This window comes from Phaethon lepturus, unplaced genomic scaffold, assembly GCF_000687285.1.
Source record: "Phaethon lepturus isolate BGI_N335 unplaced genomic scaffold, ASM68728v1 scaffold18046, whole genome shotgun sequence".
Classification (NCBI taxonomy): Eukaryota; Metazoa; Chordata; class Aves; order Phaethontiformes; family Phaethontidae; genus Phaethon; species Phaethon lepturus.
The window spans coordinates 14,790-34,603 of record NW_010544342.1 but is presented as its reverse complement, the minus strand read 5'-3'; the positions used below and the strand labels follow the sequence as shown (position 1 = coordinate 34,603).

Below are 19,814 nucleotides of genomic sequence, written 5' to 3'. Positions count from 1 at the left end.
TGCTTTCAGCGCAATTATGATAAATTTGGTTTCGCGTGAACGTGGCACAAAGCTTTGTGGAAGGTTAAAGGTGCTCAGGTTTTGTAACATCATTCTTTAAAACGCTAACGTAAGGTGATGCACCCGCTCTGTTTGGGAGATGCCTTTTACCCGGTAGCCTTTTAAAAAATAAAGGTGGCGCTTACGGAAAAGCACATCTGCCTAGCGTTATTCGGAATTCTTTAGGGCTTCCCTTTCCATAGCAGCGCTAACGGCGCTTCCACGCGTGGAAGGCGTTAGTTCTGCGGTGCTTCGAGCTGTCTGCGTCTGCCGGAGGCAGGAGGTGTTCTGGGTCTCAAAGCACCCCTGTCACGCACACTGCTCCTGACACCAGAAGTGGGCTGAAGCGGCCAGAAAGAAAACTTGCCTTTTCCCCGGAGGTGTGGGCTCGTCTGGCCCCGTGGTACCGCGTAGCCCAAGAAACCCACAGCGTCGAATTCAGTGTTCTGTGCCCCCTTTTTTTACTGGACTTTTCCCATTAAGACCGTATTTTTTAATCGAAGAGGGAGAATAAAATTGGAAAGGTTTTGTTGGAATTAATGTCTGTCTTTATGTACCAGGTTGAGTAATTGTTCTGTTGTGTAACACAGAGAAAAATGGAACCTATGTTTTTCTGTTCCCAGTGTCTGTTCAGGGCAGAAGAATCTTCTGATAGAAAGGGACTGTAGCTTCTTTTCTTCTTTTTTTTTTTTTTTTTTTTTTGGAAACAGGAAGGCATTACAAAACGTTGTTACAGAAGAGCAAAGCTAAAAATTTATTGTTAAGCTTTGAATCGAGTGTGCAATTCATAAAGGTGACCATGTAATTTTAGTTTTGCCACGGTTCCATGTTAAGTGTCTTGTTTAGCACCTGTTTTTCTTGCAGTTAAAAACACAAAGTAGCTCAACAGAACTTTGAAACAACAAATCTGGTTGAACTGCATTGGTTTAGGACACAGTTGCATCCTTTTTCCTGATGTTGGGTGCGTAGCCGAGAAGTATGTTTTTCTTTTAGTCAAGTCTTTCAGACGCCTGATGTTTTAATTCACAGGGAAATGACCTGCATTGGCTAGCGTGTGCCTTGTATGTGGCTTGCAGAAAAGCAGTTCCAACTGTGAGCAGAGGGACAGCTGAGGGAAATTATGTATCTTTAACCAGAATTTTGCGCTGTTCAGAACAAAGGTAACTTCTTTTTGCTAATTTTTAAACACTTAACAAAATCTCAAAGACTGCATATCAGCTTATGAAATTTAGCCATTGAGAGCAAAGGCTAAACATCTTTCTTGTTTCCTGCTTTTAAAGATAGAATTTGTATCACTGGAATCTTTGTGTTATAGCTCATTACCACCGAAGTAGGACAGTTCCATTTGGTCATTACTATGTTGTAAAAACACTGGTTTTCAAAATCAGAGATTGACTTCTTTCAAATAAGAAAGAAACCAGTCACTGAAGAATAGTCTATTTTTGAAGAGTGTGCAAAGTGTGCGCTTCTCACATGAGAAACCATTTTTAATTGGCTGTGAAAATATTCACACAAATTACCGTGTTTGGTTTTTTTTGTAAGGAGACTTCACTTTTCCCATGTTCTTGCTTTATGAAATTAAAGTGGTGTCAGAATGTGATAAACAAATTTGTATCAACTGTTTTTGTCCGTAAAACAATGAAGAAAAACTTCCTGAAACAATTGACTTTATTTATTAGCAATCATATTATTTTGTAACAATTTATTAGATTGGCCAAAAAAAAAAAAAAAGAATGTCCTTATGCATTATTTCTCCCCATCTTCTTCACCATTGGAGCATGGCTATTGGTTTAAACAAGTGTTCCTTTAAAAACTTTTTTTCTTCCGAATCAGAAATTCAGGGATATTCAGGAATGTGGATAAATTGTGTCTGTCATCTGGGCTATATTAATTTATAACATTGAAAAATAATAACAACATTGAGAAAGTAGGTGTAGAAAAAGGAGTGAAAAATAAATTAAACACAAATTTGTGAAGTGAAATTTACTGGAACTTAGGGGTTTTTTCATACTTTGTAGAATCCTCTTAGCATTGTACAACTCGGGGTTTGTTCTACTTAAGTACATAAATTATTCAGAAAAATGAGGGAAATCTGATTTTTAGAGTAATCTGTCTGTTGGAGCTGATTGCATCTTTGTGAGGAAAAGCCAGAACTGTGAATATATAGTCGACATGGTCATCAACTGAGGATATAAAAATATTTTGCAAGCTGTCCGAGCTCATGCTGCTTTATGACTGAAGGACTGGCTCTGAGTACGTTGTCGTATTTACAATAACGCCATTTTATCAGTAGTTTGGGAGATAGAAATTGCGTTGTTGTTGAAAATGTATATTTCTGCCAAAACCCCCACCCTTTCAGATCTAACCCTTTCGGTATTTTCAGCTTGATCGAGTTTTTTAACAAGATGAAAAAGTGGGAAGACATGGCAAATCTACCCTCCCAGTTCAGAGAACGAACTGAGAGGTTAGAGAGGAACTTTACAGTTTCTGCAGTAATTTTTAAGAAGTATGAGCCCATTTTTCAGGACGTTTTCAGATATCCTCAAGAAGATCAACCTCGTCAACAGAGAGGAAGAAAACAGAGGTAAGTCTCTGTTATTTCCAGACTGATTTTAGAGCATTACTATTACAAAAATATAATGAACTTGCTCGGTTGTTTTAGTTGTATTTTTTACTATATTTTCATAGTAGTTCTTTATAATGTTGGAGTTGGTCTGTCTATCCTTGCTCACAGTAATTTTTGTATCATTTTTCAGTTTGTCAAATCTGACAGGGTGCAGGAAATCCCAAAGCTGCTAAGTTTCAATGATTTGGGGGGGCGGGGGAAATCAGCCTGTAGACAAGAGAAATATTAATACTTCTAAGATGGGAAAGGCTGGAAGAATTTGATCATTGTACAATCTGTATAGCCTCGGCAGCTCGTAGAACGAGCCAGCCTGTTTCACTGCCCAGTAATGCCCATGGTTTTTTTCACAGATGTAGATCTACCGGATGTTTTACTTTATAGTAGAAGCTTTGTTTCTTTGTTAGTGTTCATATTAGGAGTGCTGTGAAAGCTAAGTCCTAGCCTTCTTTTTTGGTTATTCTAATCTTAACAATTTTGTCTGTTTCTGCCAGCACTTAGGATGGTTTGTGATTTCTCCTGGTAGTAGAGATTGATTTATTCCCGTTCCTTTTTTCTTTCATCTTCACTACTGTGAAGGGCCATTGTTTGGTTGCTTTTATATGGGATTTTTGGTTGGTTGTTTGGTTGGGGTTTTTTCATTTCTTTTACTTTTTCTAATATTTACAGGCTAGTTCTTAGTTGGGGTTTTTGGCGGGGTTTTTTTTTTTCTTCCTTTCTCCTTGATGTTCTTGTGAGCATCACTTCGTGGCACTTACAACGAAATGTATTTGAATCTATAATAAAAGACAGGATTGTGCCTCAATGATTGTGTTGGAGAATGCAAAAGGTGAGTAAATTGGAATTGGATTATAGATGGAATAGAGTTATGTATTGAGATGAATATTTGCATACAATGTTGAAATTAAAATATAGTGCTTATATAATTCTATGATTATATGAGCTGTACTAGTCGGTTAGCTTGGAGGGTAAGGTGTGAAGTAATTTTGAAGATTAAGTTGGAAGATGATACTTAGTAATTTTTGTGTGAAAGGTATGATAATTTTGACATTTAAAACCATTATTTACCTAATCTGATGGAGTAACTAAATAAGAAAACAAAAGATTAAGGCTGAACAAAGTACTGAAGAAATAGAAAAGAATATGGCAATACCATGATTTAATTTGGTCTGAATGAAAGAATTTCCAATTTAAAAATATAAACCTGAATGAAATACAAAATACTAAACACAGTCTTAGGGAGCAAGCAAGCAACCGAAAACCTGATAAAGACTATATATATTGTGCAAATACAGCTTGATTTTGAGCCTTATATGTCTATTTTAGAATTTAAATTAGACAGGTACATTTTAAAATAACCTAGAAGAGATGTGATAATGTTGAGCAAAACATATCTCTATGCCACCTTCTTTGCTGCTCCAATGTTCTTCTGTCCTGCGCATGAGCTGCAATATATGAAATAGCACTTTCAGTGATATGTTATATTGGAAACAAGGAATGATGCTGTGGAGTTATAAAAATTGGTGCTGGGGAGGGATTTTGGCGGAGCGGGGTGGGGGGGGTTGTGGTTTTGTGTTTGGGTTTTTTTTAAGTCCACACGGTAAATACTTGAGCACAGTTTCTGATATTTTGGGGGTGGCATGGGGCGGGGGGGTAAATTTGGATGAGTTGATTACTTTGTCAACGTTTTTATGTTACCAAGAACACAGACCAAACTTAACTAGCCAGAAATGTGAAAGTAGGAAGGATATATAAGAAAATGGTCCAGTATGGTATGCGTGGCAGTATTAAGAAATAGCAAGTCCTCAATAGCTGCTAAATTTCTGATTTAAGAAGGGGCCTCATGAATGAGTTATATTTTATTTGAAAGCATTTTAAACGAAGACCAGCAGAGGAACTTGGTTCTGATAAACATTTAATGTCTTTCAAAAATCTGTATACTATATAAAATCCTACACAAAATGCTTCACATCAGTACATAGATGACACCGGTGAACACACAGTTCTGAAAGTCTTGCCTGTACTGGGTATATTAATATCAACACACTGTGTAATGACTTCTTCCAAGAACACATGCTTATATTGCTCAGAGTGCTTATGAGAAGGAATTTCACCTCTGGCTCTCAAAGTACTTGAATTGACTACATGTATCATTTGTTGTACGAAAGAGCAGAAATAACACTTTCTGTAGATTTAAAATTTAGATGTTTACCTATTCTTTGGAACCAAGATCATAATTTTGCCTTAAAAGAAACTGTTTAGGCCAGCCATGTTTACCATTAATTTTACAGTGATTTTCTGCTCAGGTCTTGGCCTGTTGCTAATGGAATCTGCTGTGTCAGGCTGCTGTAGTGACATTTGAATCACTGCATGCAGACTGAAACTGGGGGTCCACTTGTGTCCGCACTAAACCAGGATGCGGCTTGCTTTATTATCTTTAGTCAGGTTTTTAAGGGAAGGGTTTAAGATTTTGGCCACGCTATTTTTCTTTTAGAGTGATTGGATGTTGTATGATGTTCTGTCATTAATTCATTGAGCTTATTGGGTGTCTTCTTGCTGTATTTTTCCCCCAAAGACGACAACCGTGCACTGTGACTGAAGTTTTCCAGTTTTGTTGGGTGCTGTTTGTTCATGCAAAAGGTAAGAGACTTGAAAGGGATTAAATACTGCAAACCTGTTTTTGTTAGTCATTGTATCAATCCTTAAACACTGGATAGGTACAGGCATTTCTGTATTCAGGACAGAACAGCCTGAAGGAATGTATTCTGTACTAATTTGCTCAGCTGTATGTTTTACCACACTTCTGAGGTGAGCTATATGTCCATATAGTTTGGTAGCTTTTATGTGGAATATTTTTATGTAAGTTTCCAGTATTGTGGAGATTTATGCTGTAATTCCAAAGGAAAAAAGCAGCTTAGAATTTTAGTGAATTCATATTTAGATGTTGTAATTAACATAAGGTGTATATATATGTTTACCAGGAACAAAGCATATTTAAGTTCCTCTGAAGTTTCCAGCAACACTGAAAATATGTAATGAATTTTTTTCTACAACCTACTAAAAAATTATCATAAAACTCTAGGTGTGAATACTTTCATGCTAGTATCATGGATAGCATTCTCGTTCTTTTGATAGCTTTTTTGCCCCCCACCTTTTTAAAAAATGAGCACACTGCAACTGTATCGAGTAACCATATTGCATTACTGAGTAGTTCTCCGTACGCCTGTCTTGCCAGGGTGATTTTCTCTTGCATTTTGGACGTGGTGGTACACATATAAACGTCTGAGTGTTTTGAAGACTCGGATTCCTTTGGAACATGTAAGGGAATCCTCTGTTAACATGCTTCTGCAGAAATAACGCAATGAACAGACAATACATTGCAACGTATATATGACCATAAAAGCAGCCTTAAAGCTAATAACAGCAATTGCTCTTGACAACGACTGATGTGAGAAAAAGCCACAGGAGGGAACAGGATTAAATCCTTATTTTAGGCTTCAGTTGTTCAGTCATAGCCCGTATAGTCTGAAGTCTTTCTTCATCAAACCTGCGTCTTAAAGAGCTTCTGCATATTTATTTATTTAGGGCTTATTAAGGTACTGCTTGTATGAGTGTTCACTGGGAATTCTGTATAAGTAAGATAGTGTTTTGAGGAAAATAAAGACAAGATTTGTATTACTCACTAAAAGAACATCTTTGTAGATTCAAGTCCACTGATAATTTCCGGAGATACTTATTTTTTATAGTTTTTCATAAGATAACTTCTGGTAGAAGAAAATTAATAATTTAATTCCTACAAGGAAAGGGATAAAAGGAATTTTGTTTTGGTTTTGGGGGGTGTCCTGGGGTCCGTTTTTATCCAATTTAGAAGTGAATCAGTGTTAAGATTCCTGCAGCATGCTGTGATTTCCTGAATGGGCTGCTTTTGTGGGTAGGACAGAGTAGGCTGTCACAATGTTGAATTATCTGGCACTAATTTTGTTCATTACAGATTAGCCTTTCTTCCTACACTGTGCCACACTGCCTAGGGTTGCCAGCAGTTCCTTTTGGAAAAGTTACTGGCAATATTACTGGCCCTCACCGTCACATCTTTGTACAAAGATCAAGAAGGGGGTGTGGTGTACACAAGTGCTGTACTGAACACTGTATCTTAATGTAGAAGATTCCTTTTTCCAGTAGGCTGCAAATGACATTTTACTGGGGAAGAGAAACCTTTCCTAAACAAGTATGTTGCTTGCAGCCCTGAAACACAGTATTTTCATCTTTTTTTATTGTGAGGGTTTTTTTCAGTTCAGAATAGCGCACTCAAGTAGTACGAAAAATCTATTTATATGCCAGGGTGTCCAGAGGAGAGTTAGTACAGTACTTTATTTCCAGTCAGTCAGGACTGTACTTCTTTAGCACAGTTAGGCAGCTGAGAGAGTAAGTAGGTCAGTCTGAAAAATCCCAGATTTTTCTTTTCCCTTATAAAATCCCCACTTCTATGGGGAGATTGGACAGTTGACAAGGTGCAAAGGGACTTTAAGTCTCCCTATTGCTAGATTATTGGTAAATATGTTTGAGCAACTACATCATCAATTAACTACCTGTTAATTGCTGAGCAGTTTCAGACATTGAAATTAACTTTGTAGAGAATACCATGCTGATGACATAGCTGATTCAGTTTTACAAGAAAAAAGAAAATTTACAGTAATTATAGACTGTAAAATTAGTAGGTGACTAGCGGTGAATTTATTAAAGTGTGGCAGCACAAAAATGTAAACTAAATGTTGACCATTTCAGGCATTAAGTATTCATGTTAAGTTTTGTTCAGTGTGTTTTGAGGGTTGGCAGTAATCCTTTTCATGGCAACCACACATCAGTGGCAAGTTCAGGCTCGTCTCTCTGGTATTTCTGCAAGCCTGAAGCTCACTGCATTCAGTTTCACAAACGCAGAAAGTACAGATCTTGTTCATACCTTTGGTATACACTGCAAAGTGAGATAGTGACTTTGTTTAGCGAAACTGCAGTTCTTGCATACTGTAAGAATTTATCTTTAAACTCTCTTGACTTTTTTTCTGTCTTTAAAATGGGAATGAAAAAAATACATCTCTGCTGCACTGAGACAGCTATTTTTTGTTACTGGTACTAGGTTGTGAATGGGAGTAGTAAGCTATTGTTTGAAATGTTATTGACAAATTGTTTGTATGAAACTACTGGTGCTGTAAAATCAGCTTCATTTTTGATTGTGCTGACAGTAATGATCGCCATGCTAGACTTTATATGGTTATGAAAGTGAACCTATGTTATGAGAGTTACTTCTTTTATTGATAAACATTTTGCTATTCTATTTAGGACTTTTGTTGCTTTGCTGTGAACCTTTAATGATTTGGCAATAACTAATAAATGCATACAGTTAATACAAATTTCACGTGGGCTTTGTTACTTTAAAGAGCTCCAATTATCTGCATTGACATTATTTTTCTTTCAACAAACATGGAATCAGAAAACTGATTAGAAATTTGAACAAACTGGTACATTACTGGCAGAGAAGTAACAGCATAATTTAGAAAAATTCTTTAATCGTATATACCTTTAGATGTGCTCTAAGTGAGTTTACTACTACATGATAGATTCCTTCAAGGAGTTAAACCTGTGCTTCATTGCGGGCTCAGCCAAGTGGTTTGGAGCTTACCTGGAAAACAAACAAACAAACAAACACGTAGAAGAGTTATTAGTATTGAAAGAGTGATAGAAAATCATGCTGTGCATATAAATCCATGGAATTGTGATTTATGGTATTGATTAATGGTATATTTATTTTACAAGACTCTTTTTAGCTATGGCCCTTCCTCTAAAGGAGTATCATAAACCTAAATGAGTTCAGTAGAGAGTAATGAATATGAATATAATCTTTGTGAAAGGTGATAAAAGAGTGAAGAGGTTACAAGGATTCTTTTCTATAGAAGATGACAAGTAAAAAATACTTTGGAGGTACATGAAATAAAGCTACATTGTAAACCAGATCAGTGATACACATTTTAGCTCTTTTGTAAAGCACAAGGGAGATAAAGTTTCTGGACAATGGGGAGGGGGGGGAGTTGAAAGAGGGGGAGTGCTTGCTTTTTCTAGGACATGTGAACACTTGGCTCTATCCTAGCAAAAGTTGAAGTTCTTTGCAGCACCTTACAGCAGTGCAAAACTGGGGAGAATGAAAGGCTCAGGCGGAACCCATTCTTCTGCCTCATATGCCTTCAGACCAAGACTCTGCTTCAGACAGATGGAGTAAGAATCTCTTGAAGGATGTAACGCTCCCAGACAGTGGGGCTTGTGTTGCCAGAGTTATGGCAACAAATCTTTCTTCTTTGAGGCACTTAGCATTATACAGGTCATGCTGCTTCGTGTTATTTATGCACCGATTAATCAGATTACTGCGAATGAGGGAGTCTGCAATATCGTATTTATCAACATTTTGGTAAGGTTTGTTTTTAAAACTGCACAGTATATTTGAGTTCCTACACAATTACTGCTGTTCCTGAAAACATATTTTACTGTTATCTTTGCTATATTTTATTAAGCGTGTGTCTGTTTTACTACCTGCATCTCTATCCACATATTTATAGTTGCCAAAGTCTGTGTTTCCAAGACTCCATTACTGATTGTAATACAAATCTCAACAGTTTCTTGGTTAAAAGATTTTTTTTAAGTCAATGCTAATTTTAATTAATCTCTTATGTCTTTCTAATATTGAAGGTAATTTTCCTATGATCAGTGATGACTTGGTCAATTCCTACCACCTCTTGTTGTGTGCTTTGGATCTAGTGTATGGAAATGCTCTCCAGTGTCCTAACCGTAAAGAACTTCTGAATCCCAATTTTAAAGGTATGTTTTAAAAAAACCCCTATCTATCTTTGTCCAAAGCCTGCAAGAACTTCTAGGGCTACTGAAATTAGTATGAATCTATGTGGCAGTAAATAAATTGGATAATATTGGTATTAAATATATGGGAATTAATATTTTCTACATCTGGCAACACAGATTTCTGTTAATGTAGTATGTAGTAACAGACTACTGAATTTTGTCAATAATATAGTAAGTCAAGAATTTAATTTACTTTGGAAATACCATCAAAGGAAGTTCCAAAGTAAAAATTCCAGTTAATGACACTTTAATGTCAGTGCAAGAGTGCATAATGACACTGGCATTATTGGACACAGTCAAACTGGAGACCTCCCGTGAGGCAGCAGTTTGGACAGACCCCGTATTCAGATACGAGAGCGGCAGCTTGATTGTTTCTCTCTCATTTGTGGATTGTTGCTGTTCTCTTTCTGAAGAGAATGGAAATGTAGGTTGACTTGATAACCACAAATGCAAACGAATGCTGAGAAGTTTCCATTGAATTTCTGGTGTAGTTCTTTCCAGAATTACACTTCATTTTTAGTGCTGTACAGTATTCGCATTTGCTCTGTCGTGGTTTGGATGTGAACTGGGACCGCTGTCTCAAATTTATGTGAATAAATTTTATAGTTCACAAGTGTTTGATTAGTTTTCTATTAGAACTGGTATTTTAAATTTTTATCACTCAGTATCTAATTTTTTTAAATCTCTGATTCAAAATTGAGTTTTGATAACATGATCATATTGTGTGGGCATTGTATAAGTAATAATTCTTTCAAGAGAGCTAATTAGATTATCATTTCAGTTTGACACTACCTGGACTACACAGTTTGGGTTTAATAAGAAGACAAGATATGGATTTGCAAAGTTAAATAATACAGTATTCTTAATTGTAGGTCTACCTGAAGACTTTCATAGTAAGGATTACAAAGTATCGTCTGATCCTCCCTGCATCATTGAAAAACTGTGTTCTTTACATTATGGATTAGTTTTAGAAGCAAAAGGCATAAAAGAGCATTTTTGGAAGCCATATATTCGGAAACTTTTCGACAAAAAGGTTGGGCAGTGGATTTGCAATGTAGAAAATTTTCTCTTTGCTCACTATCTTCAAAACCTCTTCGAAGAACTGAGATGTCCATTGTTTGTTCTTAACTGTCTTACAGCTTTTAAAAGGAAGAGATGAGAATCTGACTGGATTTCTAGATCCTGGGAACTTTGGAGATAGCTTGTGAGTCACTGCCTTCATGGTTGGGTTTGCATTCGCATTCTCTGTAATACAATTGCACTTGCATTATCATCTGTATCTCAACAGTGATAGTAGCTAGGTGACTTGCACATTTATTAATGTTTATGCATTACATTGCATTTCAGTTCCTTTTCTTTGAGGTGGTACGGTCTGAGGTGTGTTTGAAAGAAAACTGATTCTTCACGACGATGTTACTTGATGTCTGCTTTTATTCTTACATTTCTCTGTTTCCTCGATTTTTCTGTATAAAGTCTTAGTATGAAAAGATGTGGGAGCACACTGAGTGAGTGGGAAGTGGGAGGGGAGAAACTGGGTTTGGTGGTATTTTTTTCTTTATAAACCTAGAGATGTGTATGAGTAGGACTGACTTTCTTTTAAATGGTAAGTGTAGTTTATGATGAAGTGGTGCGGTGTAAGTTTTGAGGGGTTTCCAGCCACGTAAGAGTTCTCAGTATTTTATTATGTTCCTCCTGTAGCTATACTAAATGGCAACACACCAGATATAATGGCAAAATAATGTCCTTGCCACTGTCATGTTTAAGATACTGTAGATTTTAAAGGAACTCCAATACTTAAGTCAGGGTTATAAGAAGTTCTGAAGTAGACTTCCAACAGGCCAAAACTGTGTTCATTCAGTAAGCAGGTGAACAAAGCGCTATCTAAATAAAGGGGGGTTTGCATCTGTCTTTCCTTTCTGCTGTAGCAAAGCCATCAACAAGGCCTACGAGGAGTATGTTTTGTCAGTAGGAAATCTCGATGAGCGAATATTTCTTGGGGAGGATGCTGATGAAGAAATTGGAACTCTCACGAGGTGCTTAAATGTAACTTCAGGAATGGAAACAGCTGAAAGAGTACAAGTGAAGCATAATCTGCAGCAGCACTTTGACAGGGTGAGTCTGATGTGGTCTGCGTTGCTGTTTTTCTATGGAGAATGAGTTGAGTTAGTCTCTGTCCGATGAAGAGAAGCAGCTAGTACAAATTACCCTCTTTACTGTTTAAGGTGATCTGGGAGTGTACACAGCATAGCTGAGTTAGATTTTGTAATTGATTAGATATATTGTTTACCTTTGGGGATTTTGGACAGAGTTTCTCCTTGCATTTGGGTTTTATTTGATTAAAACCAGTATAGAGATTGTTTAGGTGATCACCTAAACAGCTGTCTTTAGGTGAAGACTTTCAAGCACAACAGAACAGGAATTCTCCATGGTGGTTTGGCAGGTGCTGAATTGTCCTGCAACTGCTGGGGCCCTCTGGACCTGTTTGCCCAACTTCCCCTTCCCTCACACCTCTGTCCCATACGCAGGGTTTTTTAACATATGCAAAGCTGCTTGGCACTTGGCTTTATGTGCTTTTTTTTTTCCTTTGAACAGATACACTTCAGGTGTTAATATTGCATCTGTTTATGCTTTTAGCTAAATGGTTTTAGCTAAAAAAACAATGGAATGGTTTTCACCTTGCTTGCCTAAAAGCATGATACATATATGACTAATACAATAGCATAGAATATGGGCTTTGAGAGGATAAAGAACACTGCATGTTTCAGAACAATGAAGTGAAGACCTATAAAATTATCAGGGACTTCGTGTGACTAGGGTAGCTTTTAAGAACAGGCACTGGCTTTGAATGCAGACATATATATATACCTGTGACTACAGCATATCAAAATGTTCCTGAAGATGGAAAAGATATCTTAAAGGAGGAAGGACACAAGACAGGCAAATGAAGAAGGATCTGAGCTGTCTTAGCACAATTAGATTACAGAGAGCAAAAGGGTAAAACAGTCTAGATCACTGAAATAGTTGTGTGATCTTTTCCCAGAGTGAGACCTAGTTTAATGGCTTTCAGTGCTCTTGAGAGAAAAGGTCAAAATAACCTTATTTGTAAAATCAGTGCAAGTGGTTAATTCTTTGCTTCGGAGGTATTTAAAGAAGCCATCAACCAGCAGGTTCTGGGGGCACAGGCCTGGGTGTGTGACTCCTGTAGGTTTCTGTGCTGATGGAACTGTGGCCTGTAAGGCAGCAGCTCACCGCAGCGCCTGTCTGTGCTGGTGCATGTGCCGGGGAGTCCGAGGCAGGGCTGGGGGAACCATCTTTCCTGGTAGGGTGGGGACACAGAAATAAAACACACTCCTTAGGAGTGTGTGGGGAAAACGGGAGGAGTATCGGCAGCTAGACGTAATGGTGAAAAGACTGCAAAATGTAATGTGTTCATTAAAATAAGGAAAACGTTTCTTGGTTAAGTAATTGTGTGGTTAGATAAATTAGAAGATGCATTGTTTTTGCTGTACACTAATTGAAGGAACAGCCTTCATGTTAAATTATTACGATGTGATGACTTGATCTGATGCAAATGAATTGTTATGTTCAGGAGCGCTTTTCGTGTAAGAGTTAAACTTGCTGCAAGGAAACCCTGGCTCAGAACACTTTTCCTTTGGTACTCAGGGAGAGGAGGGGACGGTTCGGGTTTTGGGGGATTTTAGATTTAGACTGGCCTAGCTGTTTCACACTTCGCTCCCAGCCATCTGCATCTCTGTGTGAGGTCACGGCCTCTGTTTATACGTTTATGCAGTACTATTTGATAAAAACATCCGAGTGACGCAGATAACTTTCATTGCTGGCTATTATCTGAGCCGTGAACTAGTTTGGGCTGTTTGATTCCTAGCCATTTTTTCCAGGCATGTATCGTAACACAGGGTAAGAACTCTACAGATTGGCACATTGGAGGTTGTGACCCCTATCTAAGTTTTGTAATAATAATGTAGAGTTATATGCGCTGATTTTTTTTGTCCTTTTAGTCCAAATCACTTAGGATTACAACCCCACTTACTGGCCGCAAGTACATTAAAGACAGCAACCCGTATGTGACACCGGTTTCCATAGCAACGTACAGTTTGAGCCGCCTCCATACGATGCTGGCAGGACTGAAGAATGCCCCCAGTGAAAATCTGGAGCAAATCCTCAGGTGAGTTTGCCATCAAGCTAATCAAATAATTCTATTTTTTAAAATAGTTTTAATAACTGTTATTGCTAAACAGTGTGATTTAAAATGTGAGTCCGTCTTGAAACGTTCTGAAGTAAAACAGGACCCAGAGAAATATTCAAGTTTCAAAGGACTCTGTCCTCTTTGTTTGGACGGATTTCTCCTTCAGAGACTGATGGCTGTAAGAACACACAACAGTTGAAACCCACCAGCTCTGAGCTTCTCCAACAGCAAACTGCTAATACAGAAGTTTCAAGACTTTTCTTCTTCCTACCTAGCAAATCACTCCATACTGTAGGAGATTCAAAATAAAAGTTACTCTCCATGTAGATAAACGGTTGCCTCCGGTACAGTGTATTTTAAAACAGTTTTTGTATCACGTGGAAAATGCTGCTTATCCCTGCTGGTGAAAAGATGTGCCTATTTACTACAGTATATACAATAATCATAATATGTGGTGGTCATTTTACAGTACGTATACTGTTAGGCACATATGGGTGTGTTTGTATTGCTATCCAAGTTATTTATAGTTTCATGCTTTAATCGTATGCTAAAAACAATTGTAGAATTTTTTTTTTTTTTTTTTTTTTGTCTTAGTGGGAATAGTAAGTTGAAAATGTTCGGTTTTTATTTTCAGGGCATGTTCCAGAGATCCTTCACAATCTATTGCAAACAGAGTAAAAGAAATGTGTGAAGTATACTGCCAGAGTATGCAGTCTGAAGGAGAATTCAGTAACTTTTCCAAAGGTGGGCAACATTTTACTTATACAGATAAGAATTAAAGTGCCCGTCAACATATTTATCTCCTGTAAGTAACTTACAGTTTTACTTACAGGTTATGCTGGAGCACAAGCGTCTTTTCTATTACTTTTGTATTTTACTGGTATTCTTAAGGCATGGCAAATTTCAACCCTGCATGCAATTTTATAATCAGCCTTAGCTGAAATCATTGGAATTTAATGATACTTTCAGCTCTACTGAAAGAGCAATGACAAGCACTCTTACGGGTACCTCTTTTTCTCTCAATTACAATAGCGATGGCATGGATTTCTGGGACAGTAATGAAAAGTCTGCCTCACTGTAGTCTTTGAATGTCCTACAGCAATTCTGGCTTACACACAAGGATAGGTTAGTACAGATACTATGCAAATCCTGCCAGTATAAGCACAAAGTATTGTTAGCAAAGTTGTCAAGATCTGTGAAGCGCATGAAGACAATTAAAAATTAGGAAGATGCTCTTGACCTTCTTGATTCTTAATAGGGCCTTACTTTATTTGTGTTTGCTCCTGTCAAGATCATTGCCTCAGTGGGTTCTGTTCCACAGTGCAAGCTGGATCCGTATAGATATTCTTTTCAAACAATGCATCTTCTCAACTTGAAATACATCTATTATATTATAGCAATTTAAAGATTGTTCTTCTGTATGGTGTTTCCAGCAAAATCCAGGTTCAGGAGTAAGTTATTCTGCTCTGCATTCACAAGGCAGTGCAGCAGAGGAGAGGGATGCTGAAGTGAACTTCAAATTAACTGCTTTAGTCCTGAAAGTATTGTCGCCCCAGCAGCACAGAAATCCACACAAGCTACTAGACTGTTGTATCTCTATAGCTTAAGATAAAGAACGCAATTCCTTTATTGCATTTCACTATATTGTTTATTGTTTCTATTCAAAACTCCTGCAGATGTTGCTAGTAAGCATTTTCGTCGTGCCGAGGTGCTGTACTATAAGGTCTTGGAGTCAGTCCTTGAGCAAGAGAGGAAGAGGCTGGGAGACACTGACTTATCGGTAAGGAAGAGCACATAGTACCTCACTCCTGAAGTTACATCTACACCAAAGAGAAACAGTTAGAGAGCAGAAGAGACAGCTAATTAAAACGAGGGTAGATCTCTGAAAAGTAGCCTGTAAGTACACCCGAATGGAAGATAAAGCATACAAGAAATCACTTGTATTGGCAAACACAAAGGTATATGAAATTTTTAATGACTAAAGATGTCTCATTTTGGATTCTGTTCTGTCTCTTACAAAGCTAGATGTCTCTTTATAAGCTTGATAATCCTGCTGTCGATGCAGAACAGAAAGCATTTTACTGTTCTGTAGTTACACTGTAACTAAAGCGTTGAAATTTGCAACTCTCTTGCAGGCAATACTGGAACAAGATGTGTTTCATAGGTCTCTGCTGGCATGTTGCCTTGAGATAATTACCTTTACATACAAGCCGCCTGGCAACTTCCCATTCATCACTGAAATATTTGACATTCCAGTTTATCATTTTTATAAGGTAAAGTGTTTGATAGCTAGCAACGCTTATCAAGTCGTGAGCACTCTATTGCCTTATATATTAAGGAATCTCCTTACCTAGAAGTTGACTTCCATATTAACCCTTTGTTCTCAGCTTTGCCCCTTTTTGTGTTGAAAAACTATCACCCAGCTCTCCGTCATTCTGGGGTGTGTCTTAGGCGTTTAAAAATCAAAATGCCGCTAGCAGTTTAGCACGGGAGCAGTAGTGCCCAGGTACCGATGCAGTACCTAAGGGGTTACCATTTCCTCATGAGCTCTAGTTGCAGCTAGTCTGCAAGAGTGCTTGACACGCTTGTTTGTTCGGTAAGATAGAAATGCCAGAACTGCAAGGCGGTGTACGAGTGAGTCATAGTAATGCCACCTTACTATTTCTAACAGTCTCTTTGTCCTTGAAATCAGGAATTAGAATTGGACCTTTCTGTAAGAAGAAATATATGAAACAAGTACATTATGTTGATCATAATTATCCTCCTTACAGGTAATTGAGGTTTTTATTAGAGCAGAGGATGGCCTGTGTCGGGAAGTAGTAAAACACCTTAATCACATCGAAGAACAGATCTTGGAAAGTATGGCATGGAGACAGGAATCCATACTGTGGGACAGAATCAGAGATAATGAAAACAAAGTTCCGAGCTGTGAAGAGGTGAGCGCTTCTTTACATTCTGTAACATGTTTAACACAGGTTCCTCTGCGAAGAGGATGGCAGAGTGTGGACGTTACACCCTGAAGGAGAGGCTTTACATGTCCACATTTCAATTTTGCCCAACAAGCTCATCAGTATAGGGAAAACAGTAAATGTAGCGTGCTCTGGGCTGTTGTCTACAGAGCCATCCAAAATGGGGACACGCAGCTGAGGGCATTCCCACCCAGTATTTGCAGAGCGTAGCAGAACAATGCACCAACTGGACAAGCAGGGAGGGCCTGGGCCAGTCACACTTGAAAAGATTACTAGACAAGAAGAAATGTGACAAAAAGTACAGACTTTTAATTGTAGTCACAGAAAGATTGTTACAGTACTCCATCTTCTGAAGCAGTACAATCACTACAAACCTTCAGTTAGACTTACAGTAAGTTTTTTAGTGTTCTTGGTTTTTATTTTTTTCCATACCGTTTTGCTGTTCAAAATTTGCAGCGTGGTAGCCTTTAAAAACTTGTTATAGAGTCAATCTGTGCTACAGCCACTCCAGTAAAACTATAAATATTTTAGGTAATGCCGCCTCAGTATTTCGAGAGATCTGCAGGGAACAGTGGTGTAGGTTCACCACTGACACCAAGACGAATAAACGAGGTTCGTGCTGAAACTGGAGGACTAGGAAAAGGTGAGACTTTTTTTAAAGCATAGCATACTTAAAGTTCTTGTAAGTGGCTTTAATTTTTAATTCTAAGTGCTGTGCAGCAAGGAGGCTGCTTCAGTGTCAACATACAATTCACTGCAAACACACTTGTAAATGGTGTTTCTGTTGCAACTCAGTTGTCAGGTGTCGAAGACAGATGCAGTCATTATTTCAGTGTGAACAAAACACTGTTTTGAGACTCTGTTTTCAGGAGGTTATGTATATGAACAGCATGTATTCATGCATGTGTTAAATAATATTTATACACGCACTCGACTTACGTTCTGATCAGTGGCACTTGAACAGTTTGCTGTATCGCTATACCAGAACAGAAGCTTCACTATATATTTGGTTATGTGAAGTCTCCAAGTTTTTCTCTGGAAAAATAAAACATAATACATTAGCTTTGGAAAAGATTAAGCACAGCGTTATTCCTGATTAAGTAATCTCTAGCAGCAATCTGTAAGCCACAAATATATTAAAAAAAAAGTTTCCTGACATATTTGGGTTCTCATTTAGATTTCTTTCAACATCTGTATAATAAAGGACTACACAACAAGAGTTAAATATCTATGGGTGTGGTTTTTCTAATCCACAGGCCTTTCATCCTCTCCAACTACCCTGTATGACAGGTACAGTTCTCCTACAGCCAATCCTACAAGGAGAAGACTGTTTGCTGATAACGATACTACCTCTGACAGCGGAACTCCAGTAAGAGTTTCCCAGCAGCCCGTGGTAAATACGGTGCCAGTGCAGAACATGAATCCCGAAGCCATGTCGGTGACTCCAGTGCCTGGCCAGACGCTGGTTACAGTGGCAACTGCCACCGTAACAGCCAATAATGGGCAAACTGTTACGATACCAGTACAAGGTAAGAGAAAAGCTGCGGTGGCATTATTTGGACTTGTTCCCACCAGAGTATCAGTACACAGTAAGGGGGAGAGGGAGGAACAGTACACCAGTGGAGAAAAATGTATGTTTAAGGATTCATAATTGGGAAGAATTGTATGACTAAATAAGCAGAATTTAGAGACAGAACATATACGCACAAGGATGTTCTGACTGCCAACATCTAGCTTGTAAAACTTAGTTATTTCAGTATGTCTTCCTTCCTGAACTAGCAGGGGATGACGGTTGCAGTAGTATTAAAGACTTAGTTCAGTTTCATTATCATCTTGTCTCCTTAGGATGAAAATTCCAAAGTATTTTGATGAAACAATTCCATGTGTAATATACTAAATATATAAACAACTAATAAAAAATCTAAAAAAACACAACCACCCACCCTTGCTCTTATTTTCGACTCTCTTTTTTCTTAAATTACAGGAATTGCCAATGAAAATGGAGGAATAACTTTCTTCCCAGTCCAAGTCAATGTAGGCACCCAGCCTCAGGCTGTCTCTGGGCCCATTCAGCCTCTCAGCGCCCAGGCGCTGGCTGGCAGCCTGAACACTCAGATGACGGGGGCCACGCTGCAGTTACCAGGCCAGTTAACCGTTCAGCAGATCTCTCCTGCGGAGCAACGGCAAACCCAGCAATTTACCGCTGCCACGTCCATCAGGCCTCGGAAGATGGGCTCGCTTTCACTCTTCTTTAGAAAGGTACTTTTCAGGCTCATTTGTGCTTTGCTGGGGTTGGATTCTGGTAAGTTGTCAGTCATCTGGGAAATATGTACTTAGTAGTAGTAATAATAAGAGAATATTCCATTTCAAAGTTAATCTATATCCTTTGTCTATGCATGGACGTACCTGAAGAGTAGTCGTCTTATGCAGGAGTTAGACTATCACCACAGCCACGGTGAGTTGGGAAGAGTAGCTTGTGTACTTGGCTGGCAGGTACTTAAAGGTGTCCATTTTCTTTAGGCTCTTTAAAAGAGAGAGATTTACCTTTGAGACATTCTGGTTTACTCAATACAGTGGTTTCCCTAGGCTATGCAGGGCCCTTCCTGCGCTCAGGACAGCTCAGAATTTAAGCTTCAAACAAATGTTTTCTTAGCATCAGTACTGGGAATGTCTGTGTCTTGCAAACAAAAAGCAAACTTTAGTCATTCTTCTTTTGGCTTACCAATTGCACAAGTTCTGCGGAGTGTGCAAACCTGACCTGGGTAAGAAAAGCATCATTGCTGCGGCCCTGAGCACAGTCTCCATTTCAACAGGTTTATCACTTAGCGAGCGTTCGCCTGAGAGATCTCTGCGTCAAACTTGACGTATCTGATGAGCTGCGGAAAAAGATCTGGACGTGTTTTGAATATTCCTTGGTGCACTGTCCCGAGATCATGATGGACAGACATTTGGATCAGCTGCTGATGTGTGCCATCTATGTAATGGCTAAGGTAAGGTGCACATAAATTAAAAAAACAACCAAACAAAAAACATCTTTAAGACTTACTATTCCAAAGATTACAGTTCCTTGGGGGGGGGG

At 38.3% G+C, this 19,814-nt stretch overlaps 1 protein-coding gene across 1 annotated transcript in view; it reads left to right on the top strand.

Annotated features, from left to right (window-relative positions):
- The first annotated feature begins 1,071 nt into the window (after positions 1-1,071).
- Positions 1,072-19,814, top strand: part of RBL2 (retinoblastoma-like 2) — a 22,246-nt gene continuing 3,503 nt past the window's right edge. Inside the window, exons 1-16 of the mRNA XM_010288662.1 lie at positions 1,072-1,199; positions 2,423-2,623; positions 5,238-5,302; positions 9,395-9,523; positions 10,435-10,595; positions 10,702-10,766; positions 11,488-11,674; positions 13,579-13,745; positions 14,401-14,510; positions 15,443-15,546; positions 15,902-16,039; positions 16,538-16,702; positions 17,267-17,378; positions 17,992-18,264; positions 18,720-18,994; positions 19,549-19,725. Of these exons, the coding sequence (XP_010286964.1) occupies positions 2,445-2,623; positions 5,238-5,302; positions 9,395-9,523; positions 10,435-10,595; positions 10,702-10,766; positions 11,488-11,674; positions 13,579-13,745; positions 14,401-14,510; positions 15,443-15,546; positions 15,902-16,039; positions 16,538-16,702; positions 17,267-17,378; positions 17,992-18,264; positions 18,720-18,994; positions 19,549-19,725 (2,307 nt within the window). The 5' untranslated portion in view covers positions 1,072-1,199; positions 2,423-2,444. The remainder of the gene's footprint in view (positions 1,200-2,422; positions 2,624-5,237; positions 5,303-9,394; positions 9,524-10,434; positions 10,596-10,701; positions 10,767-11,487; positions 11,675-13,578; positions 13,746-14,400; positions 14,511-15,442; positions 15,547-15,901; positions 16,040-16,537; positions 16,703-17,266; positions 17,379-17,991; positions 18,265-18,719; positions 18,995-19,548; positions 19,726-19,814) is intronic.